Source organism: Neopsephotus bourkii, unplaced genomic scaffold (assembly GCF_033783945.1).
Source record: "Neopsephotus bourkii isolate Nb327-2 ecotype Australia unplaced genomic scaffold, CSIRO-AGI_Nbou_v1 NB_1358, whole genome shotgun sequence".
Lineage (NCBI taxonomy): Eukaryota > Metazoa > Chordata > Aves > Psittaciformes > Psittacidae > Neopsephotus > Neopsephotus bourkii.
In genome coordinates, this window is record NW_026901837.1 from 3,658,826 (window position 1) to 3,678,432 (window position 19,607).

General features: G+C 40.9%; 2 protein-coding genes across 6 annotated transcripts in view; one reads left to right on the top strand and one right to left on the bottom strand.

Moving 5' to 3' along the window:
- WASF1 (WASP family member 1) overlaps window positions 1-9,267 on the bottom strand; it is a 90,203-nt gene extending 80,936 nt beyond the window's left edge. For 2 of the 5 annotated variants that reach the window (XM_061366813.1, XM_061366808.1), the window contains exon 1: window positions 8,988-9,267. The gene's annotated coding sequence lies outside the window, so the exon portion shown is untranslated. Of the gene's footprint in view, window positions 1-8,260; window positions 8,393-8,538; window positions 8,685-8,987 lie in introns of those variants that run through there. The other 3 variants (XM_061366809.1, XM_061366812.1, XM_061366811.1) reach the window with 3 other exon arrangements.
- A 666-nt stretch (window positions 9,268-9,933) lies between these two features.
- CDC40 (cell division cycle 40) overlaps window positions 9,934-19,607 on the top strand; it is a 37,354-nt gene continuing 27,680 nt past the window's right edge. The window contains exons 1-2 of the mRNA XM_061366814.1: window positions 9,934-10,446; window positions 19,039-19,125. Coding sequence (XP_061222798.1) covers window positions 10,255-10,446; window positions 19,039-19,125 — 279 coding nt within the window. The 5' untranslated portion in view covers window positions 9,934-10,254. The remainder of the gene's footprint in view (window positions 10,447-19,038; window positions 19,126-19,607) is intronic.

Genomic DNA, 19,607 nt, shown 5'->3' on the forward strand with positions numbered 1-19,607 from the left:
ATTTCTCTTTGTAAGGGTATCCACTAATTACAGAATATATTGTTAAAATCCTAACAGCTGCACAACAACAAACAGTACCAGCAATACTTTTAGTTTCTAAATACGTCATAATTAAATACATTTCATTTTTACTATAAGCTTTCACTAACTTTGGATAACAAGTGGTTTTGAAGCACTCAATTTTAATTACAAAATCCACAGCATTTCCAACAAAAGGAAAACCACTACATATCAGTAATTAGCATTATTTTGTCCAATTAAGTCTAGAAGCTGTAATTTTACAGTTTAAAAGATATGCACATCACTTACTAAAACTTAACTTCAAAGCGTGCACAATTCTACCCAAAATACATGCACAACAGTGAGACCACCATGTGCCAGTTTAAAATTTTCATTAAGAAAATTAAGAAAAACCAAAACAACACATGAATTTGAACAACATCATGATTATTATCATGATATTTAAATGTTTCATTGCTGTTTTAGGCATCCTAAAATGTCTTCATTTTTAGAGGGTTATACTGTGCACCGAACATGCACTTTTGCTCTCTAAGGCTCCAGATATTTCAACATTCCTGTAATCTTACAGAAATAAGGTCCTGACACAATATATATTTTTCTGAAGTGTATCTTTTGAATCAAATTACTGTTCCCAACTACAGGAGAATCAGGCTTCTCAAGAATCCTTTCAACAACAATGTCCAATGGGTTGCTCTTGTTCCAACATGAAATCAAAAACATCTATCATTTTGTCTGCAACTCAAGCTTAGAGATAGCCAACTACTCTAAAAATGAGGCTAACAGATGTGTCTTGGGATCTAAGTGGGATTAATGTCTTGAAAATTAACATATACTACTAACCTGCAAAAATGCTATATGGGCAAGCTGCAGGTCAGAAACAAAAACATATGAAAAGGCTCACGTTGCAAGTCAAGACTTTTGAGGAAGATGGGAAACAAAGATTAAAAATCCTTACAGTGCAGATGACTGTATAGGAAGGATACAAACCTATCCAGAGCTTAAAGACAAGTACATTGTCATGCTGGAATAAAATAATGTGTTTATTAGAAGAGTACGGAATACCTGTGGGCACAGGTATGGAACAGAGGTCCAATTCTCCTCCTGTGAGAAAAAACAGTGTGTGAACAAAAATCTGCTCCCTTGTTAATAAAACTTTTTCTCCTTTCCTTGACAAATAATTTATTTTCTAAATATATATATATTTAGAAATAGAATAAACAGAAGTCTAGCTACATAGGTTACACACGGATAACCCCCAATATTTGATTTCCATTACTGGAAACATCATAGCTGGTATGAAGTATATTCTTTTTGGACTGAATTGTACAGAACTTCTCCCTGTGTCATGAAACTTGCTGAACATAGATTTGCTTTATGTTTATTCCCATGGGAAATGAAAACTGCTGACTTCTTTGTAACTCAGATTATTCAAGATTTTTTAATAGACCACTCATACTAGCTACAGCCACAGAATCCATTCCATTGTCTTGCCTGGGGATACAGACAGTATTGTTTCAAGTGGGTAAATGCATCTGGGGTTTCCAGAGTGCAACAGTCTTGAATCTTCAAGCCTACAGAACAACATCAGTTCATTCTGTATATGAATGATATGCATACGTACTCTGCCACATAATGCCATTCTTCAGCTGCACTGTAGATCCCTGCAAAACCAAATAACTGTTGTACCATTTTTTGTATTTTCACAAGAGCAAATTTAGATCAGAATATAAGTGTCAGAAACTTTCACCACCACCCCTACAGCAGTCTACTTTACTATCACTTCTCCTGAATTCTTTTTAAGATATTTTCCCCTCCTGCCACGAAGATCATATAAACATAGAACATTTGAGGTTGCCCAAAGCAGGATCAACTGAGCAGGTTGTTTAGAGTATTAAGATGTCTTCTATTACCAGAGACTGTCATTTGCCAGCCTAGATAGCTGGGAGGCACAGATGTAAAATTCCCCTCCCCAAGAATTGCACAAGTTTTGTAAAGGCCCTGTTCCTGAGGAATGGCTTCCAAATGAAGAGCACCTGTGACAAACTCAACTTGTATTTTTGGTTGTGTTCTCAAGCCTGGAAGCTTCACAACTGCACATGGAATCACAATTGGAAAAGTTTCTCAATGACAGCCTTCTCCTTTAATATCAACAAAAAGGCAGGACCAGCTGAGCGTATAAGATGTCTCTAAGCATTCCTGCACACATTTAGTGACTAGTGGCTGAACAAGATTTAACAAGTTAAGCATTTCCTTTTTTAAACTGAAAAGCTGAGTCTGCATGCCATTTTTACAAGAGCTGGTTGAGCTACTTAAGTTCACGCATATTATCAAGTTATAAATGACTTGTTATTCCCCCCCCCCCCCTTTTTTTTTAAATGCTTTAAGATCTGTGCCCAAATAACTACAGAGAGTTCTGGTCTGTCTTATGATAATGACAATCTTCTGTGGAAAACTTCTCCCAGCTCTTCAGTAGCGACCCTGCTTATCCGATATAGCTGAGCTGGCATATAATCTTATTTGAACTCACACCACCATCCTGAACGTGCCTGAAAGTAAAAGACTCTTGTCCCTCAGACCATGAATGGTATCATGTCATAGATAATACAGATGACAATTTTGATTATGCTCACTCCACAGCCATTACTTTAGAGGCGGCAATTAGGTGCTGCTGGACAAGCCACAGTATTTAGCCTAAGTAACACCAGTAACGTACCTCAGTGCCAATCACTCTTCCAGTTTTCCATAACTTATGCATCTAATATGCAGCACTGATACTTAAATAAAAAGGTTAATCTGAAAGAAGAAAGTGACCCTCATGCTCCTTTGCCATACACTTTCGCTATCAGCTTGCTGGACTGGCCTAAGATGGCTTTCTCTTCAAACATCAATCTTTATCCGTGGCTTGTGTTCAAACTGGCCATTCCCATGCTACAAACCATTTCCGTGTTCAACATATTGATGTAAGAATTTCTCCCATTAACAGACTGTTTCATTTTTTGTAGAACAGTTTGTTACGCTGAACAGCCAGAAAATTACTCCAAAGCCCAGAAACTACAAAATTCATTTCAGCTATGGTGGACTGAGAATATCTCACTCCAATGAATATTAATTTATTTGAGCAGTCATCTCTGAAGAGAAAGAGCAAAGTTCAAATTATTGGTTTGAAGCAAATAAAGCAAGGAGTTTAAGCTGGTTCTGTGTATTCAACAGAAATCTAACACTGAATGACAGATAGATACAGACATAATACATATATGGACAGAAATCACAGAATCATAGAAATACAAGTACCTTGAGTAGAAGCAGAGGAAATTTTCAATTCTCCTCCCCTTTCAATAAGTATTGCTTCAATAAATTGTATTTTCCTGAATGTATGGGGTTTTTTCTTAATTTTGTATCTGCTATTGGAGAGCCTAAATTCACATCTATTTTATAACTTCCCACTCCTCACTTGTTTGATCTGTACTTCATTTCCTCGGATAAATAATTCCCATTTTTTCAATACTTTGAAAAACTCTGCCATATCACATCAAACTTTCTACAACAACTGACAATAACACACTCTGAATAGCAGATAAGAATTCATATAGAATGGCACTTTCTTCTTTTTTCCCCCTCAATTTCTGATTACAGCTATAAATTGGGTAATTATACCTCAGCAAACTGCAATGATGTCCAAATTTTTTGTTACATTAATACTGGTTATTTGGGAACTTTTAAGACATATTTAAACATTTTCTCATTCTTTGCTTCCAAAACACTTGGTATAGCTCAACAACCAGGTTTACCTGTCATCCTGCTGTCCTTTCACATCTTGATTAGACTTCTTAGGTGACCTTTCCACCTTTTCAAATTTCTGAATTTGATTAAACAGCTTTGAATCCCCAGAAAATACTGATGTTTTAGAAATCAAATTCTATAAATGATTAGTAATATCATTGAACAGCTTCTGATTTAATGAGACAAAACATTATACCTCCTGTAACTTAACAGTTCAGTTCTGTTACTTCCTCTCAGATATTTTTGTGACCAATAACATTTTACCTCTCACATCCTGGCTTCTTTAACAGCCTGGTGCAAGGAACCTTCAATTACACCTTTTAAAAGTATATATAAATTAGAACTGCATTAAAATTTAATCTGCTATACTATTACCACAATGAAAAAACCCAGCAGATAAGGTGCAATTGTCTTTGCAGAATCAGTACTAACTATATTAGCAACACTAGTTGGTACTGTGTCTGCCATCAGTCTTTGTTATCATCATACACTACTTCTATGTACAGGCAGATGCAGCTGTAAGGGATGAGAATTACATGTGCAATCTTTCATGTTCTTCTTTAAGAGCACCAAACAATTTTCAGACCTGCTTCCTATGCAAACAAAGTTTATGAGATTACTTGCAGAGTTATTTGTTGGAAGCTCTCCTTCAGCACCTTAAAATCTATAGACCAGTTTATACGGAATCAAACTCAAGTACATTGAGGTTCTCAAATTTTGTGAGAACAGCCAGATAGAGAACAGAGAATCTATTAATACTCCCAGTAAATTAATGTATCTTACCGTGGAGCAGGAAAGAAGGGGGAGGGAAAAAAAAAAAAACAAACCCACAACAAAAACACATACTACAAAAAGCTGTAAGAAATACTTCAAGATAATTTAATGCCAAAAAACTCAACCTGGCTTTAGAATAGAGTCCTGGTTTTTAATAAGTTTTAAGTGTCAGACAGTTATGGCATTCATAATAATCTACTTCTGCATGGAGTCTGCTGTCGGAAGACTAAATTCATGTATGTCAAAATCACAGCATCTAACTAAGAAGTATAGCACATCAAGATACAAACTCATTGAAAACTACCCATGACTCCTGATCTTCATTAAGCATTTTGTTAAAATGTAACTGCCTTCGTTATTCTGTAGTTCTCTGCATATAAGGCAATTTACTACACCAACACATCACCCTAAGTAAGCCAGCATTCAATTTAGCTTCCCACCACCCCAAAATCGGCATCTCAATTAATATATATTTAGAAATGCATACACTTTTGATGAGATTTTCTGTCCTTTGACTGATTAAAAAAAAAAAAATTCAGACAATTAAGAAATCCAGTATTAAAGACATGAGCATTCCTAATTATGCTAACTAGTTTATTTTCCTGGAAGTCTGTAATTAGTGTTTTGCTAGCTCTCAGAGACATTCTTCATTCAACTTGTGTTGTAAGATGCAGGTCAAAGCACTGCACAAGCACTTGAGCAGTCTGAAGAGGCTGCACAGCTTCTGACCTCTAGGAAGGAGGTGGCTCTGCAAAAAAAATTGTTTGCAAAGACACTTGAAATAAGTGTGAGAGTCCAAGTTGTTCGAGTCTTACCCGTATCTTTTCTTCTTTAAAACCATGTCTTGTTAACATGAAATATAAAGCCTGTAATCTGTGTCAGACGACCTCAAGATCCCTCCCAAAAAACTTAAAGAGACTGATTCACAGATGTACTAGAACACAGAACTCCTATTGCAATCTGGCGCCTTGAAATCTTTCAGAATCCGGGACATAGTCCAAAAAAAAAAAAAAGGCTGGAAAAGAGGTATTATCACTCTCACAGCAGAGATTCCGAAGTGGTAGAAAAAGCAGAGCATGAGTTATAAAAGGTGCTTCATTCTTCAATCCGTTAAATTAGAGTATATTAAGATGCATCAGACACAAGCAGAAGGCTATAAAAAGGCCCAATCTGAATGCAGTAACAGTAACCTGATAAGCCTTCCATAATACCTTTTTCTCAGTATCCAAAAGCATAGATACAAAGGAAAAAAAAAACCTTCATTTTCTTTCAAACTCTATTTCCCACAGACAATAGAGCCTCATATTTTAGTTCAATCCTGTTAAGTATCTGGCTTGCTCCCCCCCCCCCCTTCCTTCCAAAATGCAGACTTACAGATCTTGGTGGATGAAAACTAAGTGTATATGCAAGTGGGCTGATAGCAGTTTAAGAGTATTAAAAAAAAAATATATAGAAAAAATAGAACAAGTGGGATTATATGCATTATCTTCTGTGGGGAAGGAAAACAAATAGAAAATACAAGATATGAGATAAAGCACATCCATCATGGAAACAACAAAAAAGAACTATGGAAGAGAAAGTAAAAGAAAGTAGGATTAAAACAAAACAAAACAAAACATTAAAAGCATAGGGCAACAGATTCAATTATCTACTATATGGAAGAAAAGATTGATATGAAGGAAAAAATGTGAAATGTTAAAATATTTTACACCACCTTTTTAAGGAAATTAGTCTTATACAGGAAGTGTGGGGAGATCTCCCACTTGGAAACTGCTGGATGAATTCAATCAGATTTGACAGAAAGGTAGAGGTCTCAAAGATAATTGCCTAACAAAATGTTAAGTTCGTGAAATCAAGATGCTAAGAGTGTCATGACCAAGTAAAAGGCTGCAGTATGCATTAAGCCCTTATTAGGCATTAGATGATCCATAGAAGGATGACACTATAAAATATTCCATTAGAACTTATAATCATCCCTGAGATTTTTTTAAAAAAGGGTAAGAAGCCAAAAGCTTATACTTCTCAAGGTACTACTCCTTTAAAGTACTTCTTCCTGTTTCACCTGCAGGAGAAAAAAGGAAGTACACAATAATACTTGGTATAGTATTCACCATCGGGAGTGGAAACAAACAGGTGCCAAAAGGCCCCTTTTATACGCAGAAATGCTGTATAAAGCTGGACATCTTTATTTTCCTCTGAATAAATCAAAGCAAGAGAGGCTAAGTGACTGCAAGAAAGAAAAGCAGTGGAAAAGCTGGATGGAAATAAAAGCCAAATAACCCAAATCACCTTCCACCCACTACTCCAGTCTGTCTTTCAGAACCAGCAGCATCCAACGCGTAACGTAACACATCTCCTGGAACCCAATTAATACAGAACACACAGCATATAGTAATCAACAAGAAGACTTTTTTTTTTTTTTTAAGCTGCATCACTCTTTTGATTTGTTTTACACTAATCAACCCCTTCTTGAATCCACAGCTACGCACTTGATAGTTACTGTGTTGACAGACTATCTCAGTACAAATAATGAGCAGCAATTCCTCACCTCTTTCAGTAAAACCACATTTTAGATAGCCATGCATATTATCCATCAACACTTTTAAAGCATAGTCAAGTCACCATTTCATATTCAAAAATGGCCTCTGCATGCTTACTAAAAATTAATCTTTGCTACAATTTAAGCAAAGAGAAACTTCAAATGGTGTTATACTGAACACCTTCTTGTGTGGTTATTACTAGCCTGAAAGCACCAGAAGGGCAACGAATTTAAACCATCAAGTGATTTTCGTAAGTTCTACAATGAAAACATTTGAAATTTAATCATCTGAGATTCTTATGGCAAGTGACCCAGGATGCTTGGATGCAACATAGCTGGACATACTTAAGCAAACTACCAAAGCTTTGCCAATTAAACACTTGAGATTCAACAATAACCAGGTAGAATTTATTTAATCATTTTCAACACGATTCTCCAATAAAATATCAGAGACTGGTTGCACAAATAAACTTGAAACAGTTCACTTTTCAGGAAGAACACCTTTCAACTTCAGACAATACCCAGCCTCTGTATGCCAAGAGAAAAAGGAATGCTGTCATATGGAATCAGTTAACAGTTACAGCCAATAAACAAATTGACTGCAGTGGAAGATCCACTTTTGACATTAATAAGCAGTGATTCATGCACAGTGTCATACAGCTTTCCTTACTTACAGATTCATCATCCATGTATTTAACAGAAAAGTAAACTCATTACCATATGAAATGCTAGTTTAAAAGTACATTTCAGCTGTTGGAGATGTAAACAAAAGAAAGGTCTCAGTGTTGTTGAAAATGTAGGAATTTTACCTAAAATCCCTATTCTAGGAATCAAAGATACATGCCCGTGTTGAATAAAACAGGTCTAAAGGCAGCACTTCACTCCATGCTGAATACTTTCTATTTGTCCTTATATCTATATTTTTTCCCAGAAAAAAAAAACAAGTTATCTATTCTCAAGCCAAGGTACTTGTTTAAAACCGTGACTGATGGAAAGGATGGAGAAATCAAACCAGAGCATTTAATCTGATTAAATGCCACTGTGTCACAATTAGATGTCACTGTATGTTCACTTTAATTCTGGAAGCACATGCGGCACACGAAAGGAAGTCATGGCACTGTACTAAGCGCATGCAGTGCATATTACCTAGCATCGAAGCTAGCCCCTCAGCGCTCTGCACTTGCCAGTTATTCTGCCCGCGAGTGAAGCGGGCGCAGGAATTCTGCTGCCTGGAGAAGTTGGAACCTACGCGCTTTCTCCCGCTCCCAGCCGGCCGCGATCTCCGAGCCCGCCTAACAATGGTAGCAGTGTTACAGCGGGCAGCTCTGCCCTCCGCCGCTCCGCATCCCCTCGCCTCCGAACGGCGGCCGCGCCGGCTGTGCCCTCCCGAGCCCCCGCCACAACGGCCCTTGGGAGCCCCTCACCTCAGACCGGCCGGGCGCGAGCCACTCGCACCTGGCCGCGGCTGACGTCACCCCCACCCGCCGACCCCGGCCCCGCACGGCCCCACCTTCCCCTCCGGGTACGGGCATACGGGGCTAGGACACCAGGAGGAGACCGAGAGGAGGGACCCCTCCGCGCTCCGGAGCGAGTGCGGCCCCCTCCTCTCTGCGCCTCGCAACACGCCCCCTCCTGCCCCGGCTGGCGGGGGCGGCGGGGAGACGGGAGAAGGGGCTCCGCGGCCGCGATGTGCATCCCTTCGTTCCTCCCGCCGCCCCCGGCACGGGCACGGACAAAGGGGAGGGGGCCAGCACCTGGCGGGGGCTGGTCCCTTTGTGAGGCGGACACGTCCCGCAGCGCCGGGGAAGGAAAGCGGGGGCCGATCCCTCCCGCAAAACGCGATGGCCGCGAGGGAAGGGCGCGGGGCACTTACTCGCCGGCCCGTCTCAGTCGCGCTGCCTCCCCTCGCCTCACACCTTCACGCCGCTCAGCCTCAGCCCCTCCCTTCGCCTCGCTCTGCCCCCGCCGCCGTCGGAACTTCAAACGGTGCCAGCCATTACGGCGCGGCGCCCCGCGGCCGGCTGCCGGCTCCGCGGGGCTGAGGGCGGGAAGGATGGGGGGGCGCGGCGGCGCGGAGCTCCCCCGAAGGCTTCACAATAGACACAGGGCAGCGCGCGTGTGAGAGCGTGTGTGTGCGCGCGGGGGGAGGGGCCTCTCCTGGCGCGCCGAGCCGAGGCGGGAGGAGGCAGCGCTGTTTACCCAGCGGACGGACCCGGCGCCCCCCCACCCGATGCTCGGACTGGTCCATGCGCTGCCACCTCCCCCAGCCACCGTGAGGGAGGCGAGCCCACCCCACCCCGCGGGCGGCAGGTGGTACGGTCCAGCCGGCCGGCTCCCTTTCCCTAGCACGGGCAGGGCGGGGCCCGCCATTGTGACTTGCCCAAAGCCGGGTGCTGGCTGCCAATCAGCGGCAGGGGGCGGGGCTCAGCCAGCCCCGGGGCGGCCTGTGCCGAGCGGCGGGAGGCTGGCGGTGAATGTTGGGACCGCTGTTGCCGGGTTCCAGTTCTGCCTTCCTGCCGAAGAGATGGCGAGAACCTTTTATGTGCGGAAGAAGGCGCTCGCCCTCTGTTGAATGTTAACAAGGTGCAGGCGAGAGCGGGTGGGAACCCAGAGAGCCCCTGACAAGTCGTCACGTGCGGGAGCTCGAGCTGGAAATCGGTGGGGCTCGAGAAGCAGTCATCGGCAGGAGCGCTTTCCCTTGGAACAAGCAGCGGGAAGATTCCCCCCCCCCCCAAATCCTGCGCTGATGTCCCCGTCAAGAGCGGTGCCATAAAATTCGTTTGCCTGGGCAGCAGGACACCAGCAGCTGCACCACGCTACTCGGACTGGCCGTCCGCACCTCCCGCGGAGCCCGGACCCGGCCTGCTGGCGCCGCGTTGCATGCCGGAGCTTGTAGTTCTCTCTGGAAGTCCTGAAAGGTTGAATACCGACAACACCAAAGGAAGATGGTCCTCCCCCTGTAACGCCTACATATCCAATAGAAATCCATAGTTTATCCCACACATTGCAGGGGGTATGTTCCGTTCTAATGCGCTATCTCTTAATGGGCAGCCCCACCCTTCTCGTCCTGCGGGAGAAGGGAGGCGGTGAGTTCCGCGCAACTGCCAGGACCTTCTCGTCCCGTCATCCCTCGCGCCAAGATGTCGGCGGCTATCGCCGCGCTCGCCTCCTACGGCGGGTCCGATTCGGAGCCCGACTCAGAGCCGGAGGCTGAAGGCGGCTCCCAGAGTGCCGCTGTGGTCGCCACCCGCGACGCCGTGCTGCACCTCCGGGCGCCGCCCGCCGCTCCAGGGGCCCTGGCCGTGGACGCGGCCCCGGAAGTAGCTGTGAAGGTAGGCGTCCCTCCGCCGCCCGTTGGACCGGGGTCCCCGGTGCCTGTGCGCCGCTGCGGCCACTACTTTGGTTTCTGCCGCTGGGGTCAGACGGCCTTGGGGCAGCCCAGGCCGGGGAAGTGGGGCAGGCTGGTGCGGGCCCGGTGCGGGGACGTTGTCGCCGCCTGGCCTTGCCTCTGACCCGCGGTGTGAGGCCGGAGCTGGGGGTTGAAGGCGTTTGTTGGGGAGTTCGGCCGGTGGATCCCACTGTGGCTGTTAAGCTTATTAAGGCATATTATGGCTATCTGAAAGGCGTGCCTTGCTTAGCGTTCCTCACATACTCTTGTATTCAGTTCCCTTGAATTCAGGATGTCGTCCTATGTGGTTTGCACCAGTGTTGGGGTGAAACCGATACTTGATAGGCTGAGTGCAGCAGAATCCTGACCTAAAGAGTATCCTGGAAGCTGAGCAGTGTTTTTTATTTCAATTCCACTACTGCTTGGGAAACCTTAATTTTCCAAGTTCAGTATCATATTAGTTCACTTCTGTGATTTCAGAAAGGGGAAGGAGAAGGTGTTGGTTTGGTTTGGGATTTTAATATAGGCAACTAGTTTCTAATTAAAAACAGGTGACTCACCATGATGGCTGTCACTGTAGTACTGTGTAGCTTCCAGCTGTTCTGAAAAGTTACCTACTTTGTAACAAAGAGGTGAATGGAATTTTTCTCTTTGTTAGTTAATTCACATGGTGTCGCACCTGGCTGTATCTGTGTGTGCATGTTATATTGTATGTCCTGACTAGATGTGCATCTTCAGATCCCTTGGAGTCTTAGAAATACTTAACATACTGAACTGCATCTTCAGACTGTCTTCCCATGCAGGCTTTGAAAGGGATGCTAATTAACATCTGTAATGTCATTTGAGTGTGAATGATAAGTGGCAAGTAGTATTGGCTGTTCTGTACACTGCTCTGGGGGCTGTAGGAGCAGCTTTGCCATGACAACACAAAGGCTTGTGTAGTTGCTTGGTGGCTGACATCAAGGAACTAGTCTGAATGTCTGAATTTAATAAAAAATAATAAAAATCTGGTGGAGTTATTAGTTCCTGGATCCATTCCTTGATCTGTCTTGTCATGTAGCTGCACGATTGCTGTGCTGGCACAGTTAAATTCCCAGTGCCAGAGAAGCAAGCAGCTGGAGGAAAGAGTTAGGTGCCAGTAGCATGTTCTGTTCAAAGCTGTTCTCCAGGCTATGCCCTGGAAGGGATATCTACCAGTACAACTAGGACTGCTTCTGCGGAGGGCCTGCTAACCAAGGTCAAAAGGAAGTGAGGTTTCTAAGTGCCAAGGTGTTTAGTTAAATGAACTGATTAACTACAGTTAACACAATGATAATAAGCCCAGAATAAATTTAAGAAATGTAAGTCTGATGATCTAGAGTTTCTTTGCCATTGGCTATGCAAAAACGGGCTAAGGTATGTTAGTGGTGGCTTTTGTGTGGTGTGAATTAGGCTAATTAAGAACATAAACTGTAAAAGTCAAATAGGTATTCATTATTTGGTCTGTAACACCAGTACATTATGAATGTTGATGTGAAAGTAGAGGCCAGCATGTGTTTCAAGTCCTATAACATAGCATTTTCCTTTTTTCCACTCTAAATTTCTTATTTTAGGATTCTTTCTAAGTTACATTTTTTTTCTAGGCATTGCCAAAACCAATTAGAATCAATTTTGCTACAGCTTCTACTGATATGAAAAAAACCCCAAAAACTAAAACACCCTAAGATTGCTCACAATTTATGTTCACTAATGAATTAAAAATGCTGAAGGAAATGACATATTCTGTAAAGAAATAACTTCCACAGGAAATGTTGCAGCTGTAAGCTTTGCCTTAGAGGCAAAGGAGAGAACATTGCCATAGTTTAACCCCAGCAAGCCAATAAGCCCCAGTCAGCCACTTGCTCACTCCTCCTGGTGGGATGGGGTATAGAATCAGAAAGGAAAAGAGAGATAACAAATGGGTTGAGATAAAGGCAGTTTAATAGGTAAAGCAAAAGCTGTACACAAAGTAAAATGAATTCACTCACTCCTTCCCATGCACAGGCAGGTGTTCAGCCATCTCCATGACAGCAGGGCTCCATCGTGAGTAGTGGTGACTTGAGAAGACAAATGCCATCACCCTGAACATCTACCCCTTTCCTCCCTTTTCCCCCAGCTTTATACACTGAGCATGATGTCATATGGTATGGAATATCCTCAGCTGGGGTCAGTTGTCTCAGGTGTGTCCCCTCACAACCTCTTGTGCACCTCCAGCCTGCTCATTGGTGTGGTGCTGTGAGAGGCAGAAAAGGCCTTGGCTCAGAAGTATTTAAAACATCCCTGTATCATCAACATTGTTACCAGCACAAATCTAAAACATAGACCCATACTGTTTACCATGAAGGAAATTAACTCTACCCCAGCCAAAACCAGCACATTTACTGTTTGATCTCCATCTGTTCAGGGTGGTACTTGGATGGCAACAGATTTTACCTTATTTATCTACAGTGTTGCATTCACTGGTTTTGAGAGGAGGATACTCATCTTGGTTAAAATCAGCTAGATTGTCCTGGCCCAGTCCAAGAGCTGGAGCATTTGTGTTGTCTTCGATGTGGGAGGGGGTTGGAAGTCTCAGGTCTGTTTGTAGAATCTAGTTTACCTTTGGTAGTATGCAGGTGTCCAGAAAAATACTATTTCAGTGGAAGAAAGAGACTTCAGTCGCATTTCTTGATGTTCTTTAAAACCTAATGCCTCCCCATCTATGGAGATACAAATGATGCAAAGTCAGTGTGTGACCATTCTGTAGCAATAATGAACGTTAGTGACTTTTAGGTGTTATTTGTTAGGAATGTTTTGGCTTCTTTTAATATGGCGGGGTTGTCGTCTTTCTTTGACACAATATTATCTTTGTAGAGAACAGATGTTTAGAAACTGGCATCCTGCAAGATGCTGGGAACGTAGACTAGTTCAACAAATCCATTTAACATACCCTTTTCTCCCTCTTTTATTTTTATTCTATTGAAGTTAGTGGGATGGACATTTACTGTTAAGAGAATATGAATAGGTATAATGGGTAAAAGCTGAAAACAATGAAATATTGGGACTTTACTGCAAATGCCATTCTTCTCTTTGTAACAAGTCTGAAAATCTTTAAAGAAGATAATACAGCATATTTCACAGCTCAAGTGGTTTATGCAAGAGTTGGTAAGTGACAAATTGTGTCAGCCTCTGTGGCTCATAGGATGGGGTCTTAATTTACCATATTGTAATTTAATGGATAATTAAAACTAATTAGGTCTTATGCAAAGCAGCATGCCCTTTTTAGCTACTTTGCTAATTAGTAATGAATTTACCTTGGGAGAATGAAGCATTTTAGATTTATTATCTAAAATATCCAGAAAAAACATATAGACATCATAACTCTTTGCTTGCATGATATGAAACTGGAAAACCCTGACCTTTGCTTTGTTCTAACAAAATTTGTGCTTACACAAATGCTTGAGATTTAAGTGTCAAATTCTGCTTCTAAATGCATGAATGGTTCTTATTAAACTTACAGGTAGCCACATAATAGCACAATGGAGATTACAAAATTTGACTGAAGCTTTAAAATATTGTGGATTAAAAGGATTGTGAGTTGCCTCAATGTAAATAACATTGTATTCTTTCTAAGGCACAGATAAGTGTTGCAGTCCATGCTGCAGATTCTTTTTTTAAAGAACTTTATTTAAGCCTTTATTTAAGGTTTGCTCTGATGCCTGTGACAGGGATTTGGCCTGTGTTTAATTAAAAATGTTTTTTGTCTTGCATGCATACAAAGAAACAAAAATGAAGCAGAAAAAAACTTCTGTCAAGCTTATTATTGTTGAACTGTTTTGAATTCTATAAATCAAGTACTTTTCATATACAATAATGGTTTTGTTTTATGGCTTTCAGACAGTGTTTTTTCAAAGAAAACCAGGACTGTGGCATGTTTAAGGAATCCATAGGAAGGAAAGCTAATTTGATTTATTGGATTTATAGTCTAAAACCCCTTCTATATCCTGTGCTCTTTCCTATGCTGACTTTTAACTGGCCAAAGGGCCTTTATGGTAGGTGGAGCCTGCCTTGGTAGGAGCTAGGCATTCTGTGATCTCTAGAGTTATAACGTCTACGCTTAGTATCAAAAGCTTCTTTCTGTCCCAAGGTAGATTCCTTAGGAAATGCTAATACCACAGAGTACAGCCCTGAGTACCATTTGCCTGGGACAGTGTGATGCTGTGCTGGAGGGTGAAAGACACAAAAGGAGAGCATCTAAATATCAAATAATATTTTTTGCCTAATCCAGTCATATCTGAACTTTAAATCAACCCGATACTGCAAGTAAGTAGACATCACACCTATTTAAAAAACAAACAAAAAATAAACAAAAAAAAACCCCAACCAACATATCAAGTAGTACAATGATAAGACAACAATGCTGCATTTTTGCCTTGCATCAAGAGTGATACCTGCATCTGCTTAGGTAGACACTCATTTAACTTTTCTACAGAACTTCAGTGGATCTGTAGACTGAGAAATTCAGTGTTTGGCTTTCCTTGTTTCTGCTAATCATATAATCTGAATCTTTTTTAGGGTAAATTAGGTTGTTCAGTTTTTCTGTACGTGTCATTTTCTTAGGCCTCTGATTCTTGAATTTCTCTTTTGGATCCTTTTCAGTAGTATGTGTCTTAGCTGATATGCGGTGCCCAGTGTAGCCACTATATTTCAGTTGGTGCTTGTTACCAGTGCTGAGAAAAGCAGAGAGGTGACACACAGAGCAGAAGTTTGTAGTTCTATTGTATTGTCTTCCAAGAAAGCCATATTTGGTAAAACATAACTTCCTAAAACCTTTATTTTTCTTTTTCAGTTTATATGGGATATACCGCCTTTGATGGTGTTACAGCATGCCATAAAGCCCATATTTATACAGTTTCCAAGTTGGAGCAAACACAAGTTGCTTCATGGCCAATCATATGGCTCAATTTTTATTTTTCCCTGGAGAAACCCTGTATCTGTTTAAATTGACAGCTTCTTAACCCTCCTTTTTGTGATTCCTGTGCCTTTGTGAGTGAGAAATTATACAGAGTAATACTTAGCCCATCATTAAGTTAACAGGTGCCCTCCTCTTTCACTCTATCCTTCTAATAGTTTTCCATCCCACAGAGCCACTTTTGTCGCTCTTGGGACATAAGCTGCATGACAGATTGCACACCTTAGGCTTTTAGATAAATCAAGATATGTTGTATGTGACCAAAGGAAGAACTACAGCACAGCAGATGGACATGATCCTTTAGATTATTTATCTCAGTCACACAGCTCTGCCAGACTGCTGCACCTGTGATCCCTTATCTGTTTGCTGTAGCTGTGGTGGCTGCATGTAGAATGCCAGCATAAAGGGACAGGGTTGTAAGACCTGTATGTTTACTTTTTTCACTTTCTGGGTGTTGGAATGATGAGTTCTGCTGACATGGTCTTCTGGCGATGCATGCAGTTGTACCCAGGATCTTCACTGTGTGCAGAGGTTGCTGGAGTTCTTTCCTCTGTCTTTTGTTTTTTCTTTTTTTTTTTTTTAAAAAGACAAACCATCAAAACACCCCAATGCAGACAGCTTGGCAATTTATGAAATGGTTGATAGACTAGTTTCATATTTTTTATGTTTCTGCTACCTACCAGAGTCTCATAATGCTGTACAAAATAGCAGTTATCAGATGCTGACCAAAGGATAATCTGTCTGCTGCAATTTCAACTCTTGCTGTTGAACTCTTGCATTTCAGAATGTTATCTCAAGGCTTTATTTTCTTATGAAGATTTTGGTTCTTTAAAATACTGAGAAGGTAAAGTAGGGATTGGGACACATTCAAATTATTATATCGTTTAAAGTGAAATGGCATAATGAAAAGAGAACCAGTATGTGTTTCAGCAGCGTATTAACAGATCATCATTTGATGCCCAAATATATGAAAACATGAATAAGGCTGCAGGTATTGGGGAGCGTAGCTCTGAATATAACATGTGCTTCAATTTCAAGGCTCGGTGGTTTTCACACAGAAGACTATGCCTGTGGTGGGTCTAGGAGTGAACATATTGTATGGCTTCCAAGTGACTCAGCACTGTTCTACCAGCAGTGAAGTAGAACCAGAATTGCTATAATTGTCCAGCAGAAGATCAGCTTTCATGGCACAATCTGTTTCTTTTCTCAGTTACCAAGTGGCATATAATAGGACTTAACAGGGAGAAAAGAGGAAGAAAAATAGCAGAACTGACAAATTCTTGGCAGTTTTGCAATACTGGGTTTTTCTCATTTTTCCAGTTTTAAAGAGCAGGGGAAAAAGAAGAGGTGTTTTAATTTCAAGTAAACTGATAACTTTTTTTAATGTCGCTAGCAGTTCATAAGATGAATTTTGCCATCTTATCAATGACATTAATTTTCTCAAATTATAAGGTTGGTTGCTAAAATGTAAAATCTAGCTGGCAGAGCAAGCTCTTGGACGAGGCCTTGGGTGATATGGTTTAGAGCGAGGTGTCCCTGCCCATGGCAGTGGAGTTGGAATTTGATGATCTTAAGGTCCTTTCCAACCCTAACTATTCTATGATTCTATGATTCAATGACTTGGAAAAGTCCCTGTGGAAAATATCCTTAGGTCATGGAACTGCAGAAGGGAACGTGTGTAGGTAATACAGGTTACAAAATGGTTTTGATATGCTCCTATTCTAACTGAGGATGGGGGTGGGTTTTTTTGTTCTTGTTGTTGTTGCTGAATGACTGGATTGGGCCTGCTGTGCTGTTCCCATGCAAGTTCATAGTGTATGAAAGTCAGGCTGTGAATGTACGGGTAGCCATTATGGTCTAAACCCAGTGAATTGTTAAGGTTGTGTGATGAGAGGAGCAAGGTCAGGCTGGGAATTGGCAGTGCTAAGGGTTCAAGCAAGAGCAGTGCAATGGCTGGACGTTCCTGTTAGAATAATTGATATACAGTGAGAGTAAAGTTTTCTAGTTGGATTTAAGGATCTAAGACAGTGATCTTAGTAGAAAAAAAAATTGATGGAATAGCTGATGTCATTCTTTAAAAAGAAACAACACCACAACACAAAAACAAAACAAAAAAATACCCCCCCAAAAAAAACCAAACCAAAACAAAAAATCTAAACAAACAACCAAACACTCAAGTTTTGGTTGGTTTGGTTTTATTGAGCAGTTTTGACCAAATATGATCAGATAACATGCCAAAGGTACTGTTTTTCTGTGTCTGGAAAACAAGGTTTTAAAAGTTTTTAAGTCTTGCATGTCTAAGCAAATTCATTTGTAATTCAACTACTATTAAACTGGGGAGAAAAAAAGGCTTCTGGGCATGCCATGTTAGAGAATAGCTAACAATATTAAACAAGTAAATAACATGCCATTTTGGTCTTTCAAGATACTATATTGCAAAGCAAGATTGACTTTCTTAAAGGTAATTTTGTGCTGAGGAAGTTACTGCTAAAATGCGATCTTCTGTTGTGCCACTTCTCTGAGTTGCAAATGCTTTTGGATCATGTATGTGAGCGCTGATTAGATGCTGATGCTAAGGTAGGTTTTTCAGTAAAATTACTAGGGATATTATCAATATACTAGCACATTGTATATCCCTTTCAAATGTATTTATTCTAGAATAAAGATGTAGGAAGTAATACCAGTAATAATACTGCAAAGTAACATTCTCCTTCATGAGCTCTGAACTGGGGATGTGCAGGTGTGTCAATTCAGGGTCAGTGTAAATGAGCTTCAGTAGAGCTCTGTGAAACCAGGTCTTTTGGAGCACTGCCTTTCCTATCTTTTCTGCTTTCCGTTTTCAGCTGTGTATACTCATCTGAGTTTTTCTCTTTGAGTTGCTTGAGAAGTTGTTATTTCAGTTAGGCCCTCTTTCTTGTCTCTTCATCTATTGAGTTAAATTTTTGTCACAGCATTCTTGGAAATGTGTTTAAATACTGAAGTTGAATTACACTTACACCTTTTTGTTAAAAACCTGGAGATAAGGGATCGCTGGATTATCTGAAACTCATTCCATGTTATGTTTGCACTGATGCCTAATATTTTATCCCAGGTGTTTTTCAGAACAGCTGCTTATGACTTCAGCCTTACACATTTTGTAGACTCTAGTTTCACACTTTTATATTAAATTGGTGGCCACTTAATCGACTCTTCTTTACAAAGTCTGGTTTTCAAACATCCTCAAAGAAAAAAAATAATAAAAAAAAAACAACAAAAAAAAGCTTGCTCCAATCTTGCGACTGGTTTTAAACTGCGTGCATGAAGCCTTAAAAAAAAAAAAAAATAAAGAAGTAATAATACACATGCAGATTTCCTCATATATCTTAGATGGATTTCTCAGTGAGGGCCCAACATGGGTTTTGCAATCAATACTTTGATAAATAGAAACCTTGCCCAGGCTACTCCTTTCACAGTCCTGCAAGTGTCAACTTGAACTACAGCCCTAATTTGTTCTGAAATGGGGTAATGTAACATATTTGAAAGTCTGTATGTGGAAAATGATTTATTAATATGTCTGTTTAATTTCAGGAAGATGTGGAAACAGGAGTCCACCTTGATCCTGCTATCAAGGAAGTTCAGTACAATCCCACTTATGATACCATGTTTGCACCTGAGGTAAGAAACAGTATTGATCTTTAGAGCAGAAATGCCTTTGGCCTAAAGGCAGAGGTTCTGTAAATCTCATGTGAAATTCATATAAGACATACCTTGTTTAAATGCTTGCTCTATTTTGGAATCTAGTTTGAGGAAATTGAAAAAAGATTCTACACAGTTGTGTTGGTATTGTTAATGCTTGAATTTTAATATTCTGCATAAAGCTGTTCTAAGAAGATTCTTAATGTGTTTATTAGAATGATAGCTATGGAAATTGAAAAATCAAGGTAGGAAAATAGCATTATAAAGATGTTGAGAAAACATGAAGTGCATTAAAGTAGTCTCTTGCTATTCTCACATTTTTGATATTTGTTCAACATGCTACTTAGAAAAATGAATGGTTAAGTTTTGGGGATACATGGCTTTTGGAGCAGGATTTAAAATTAAAATCCAAGTTCTTTCAGTATTTTGATTTGCATCAGCTTTAAGTATTTTAGTAGCTT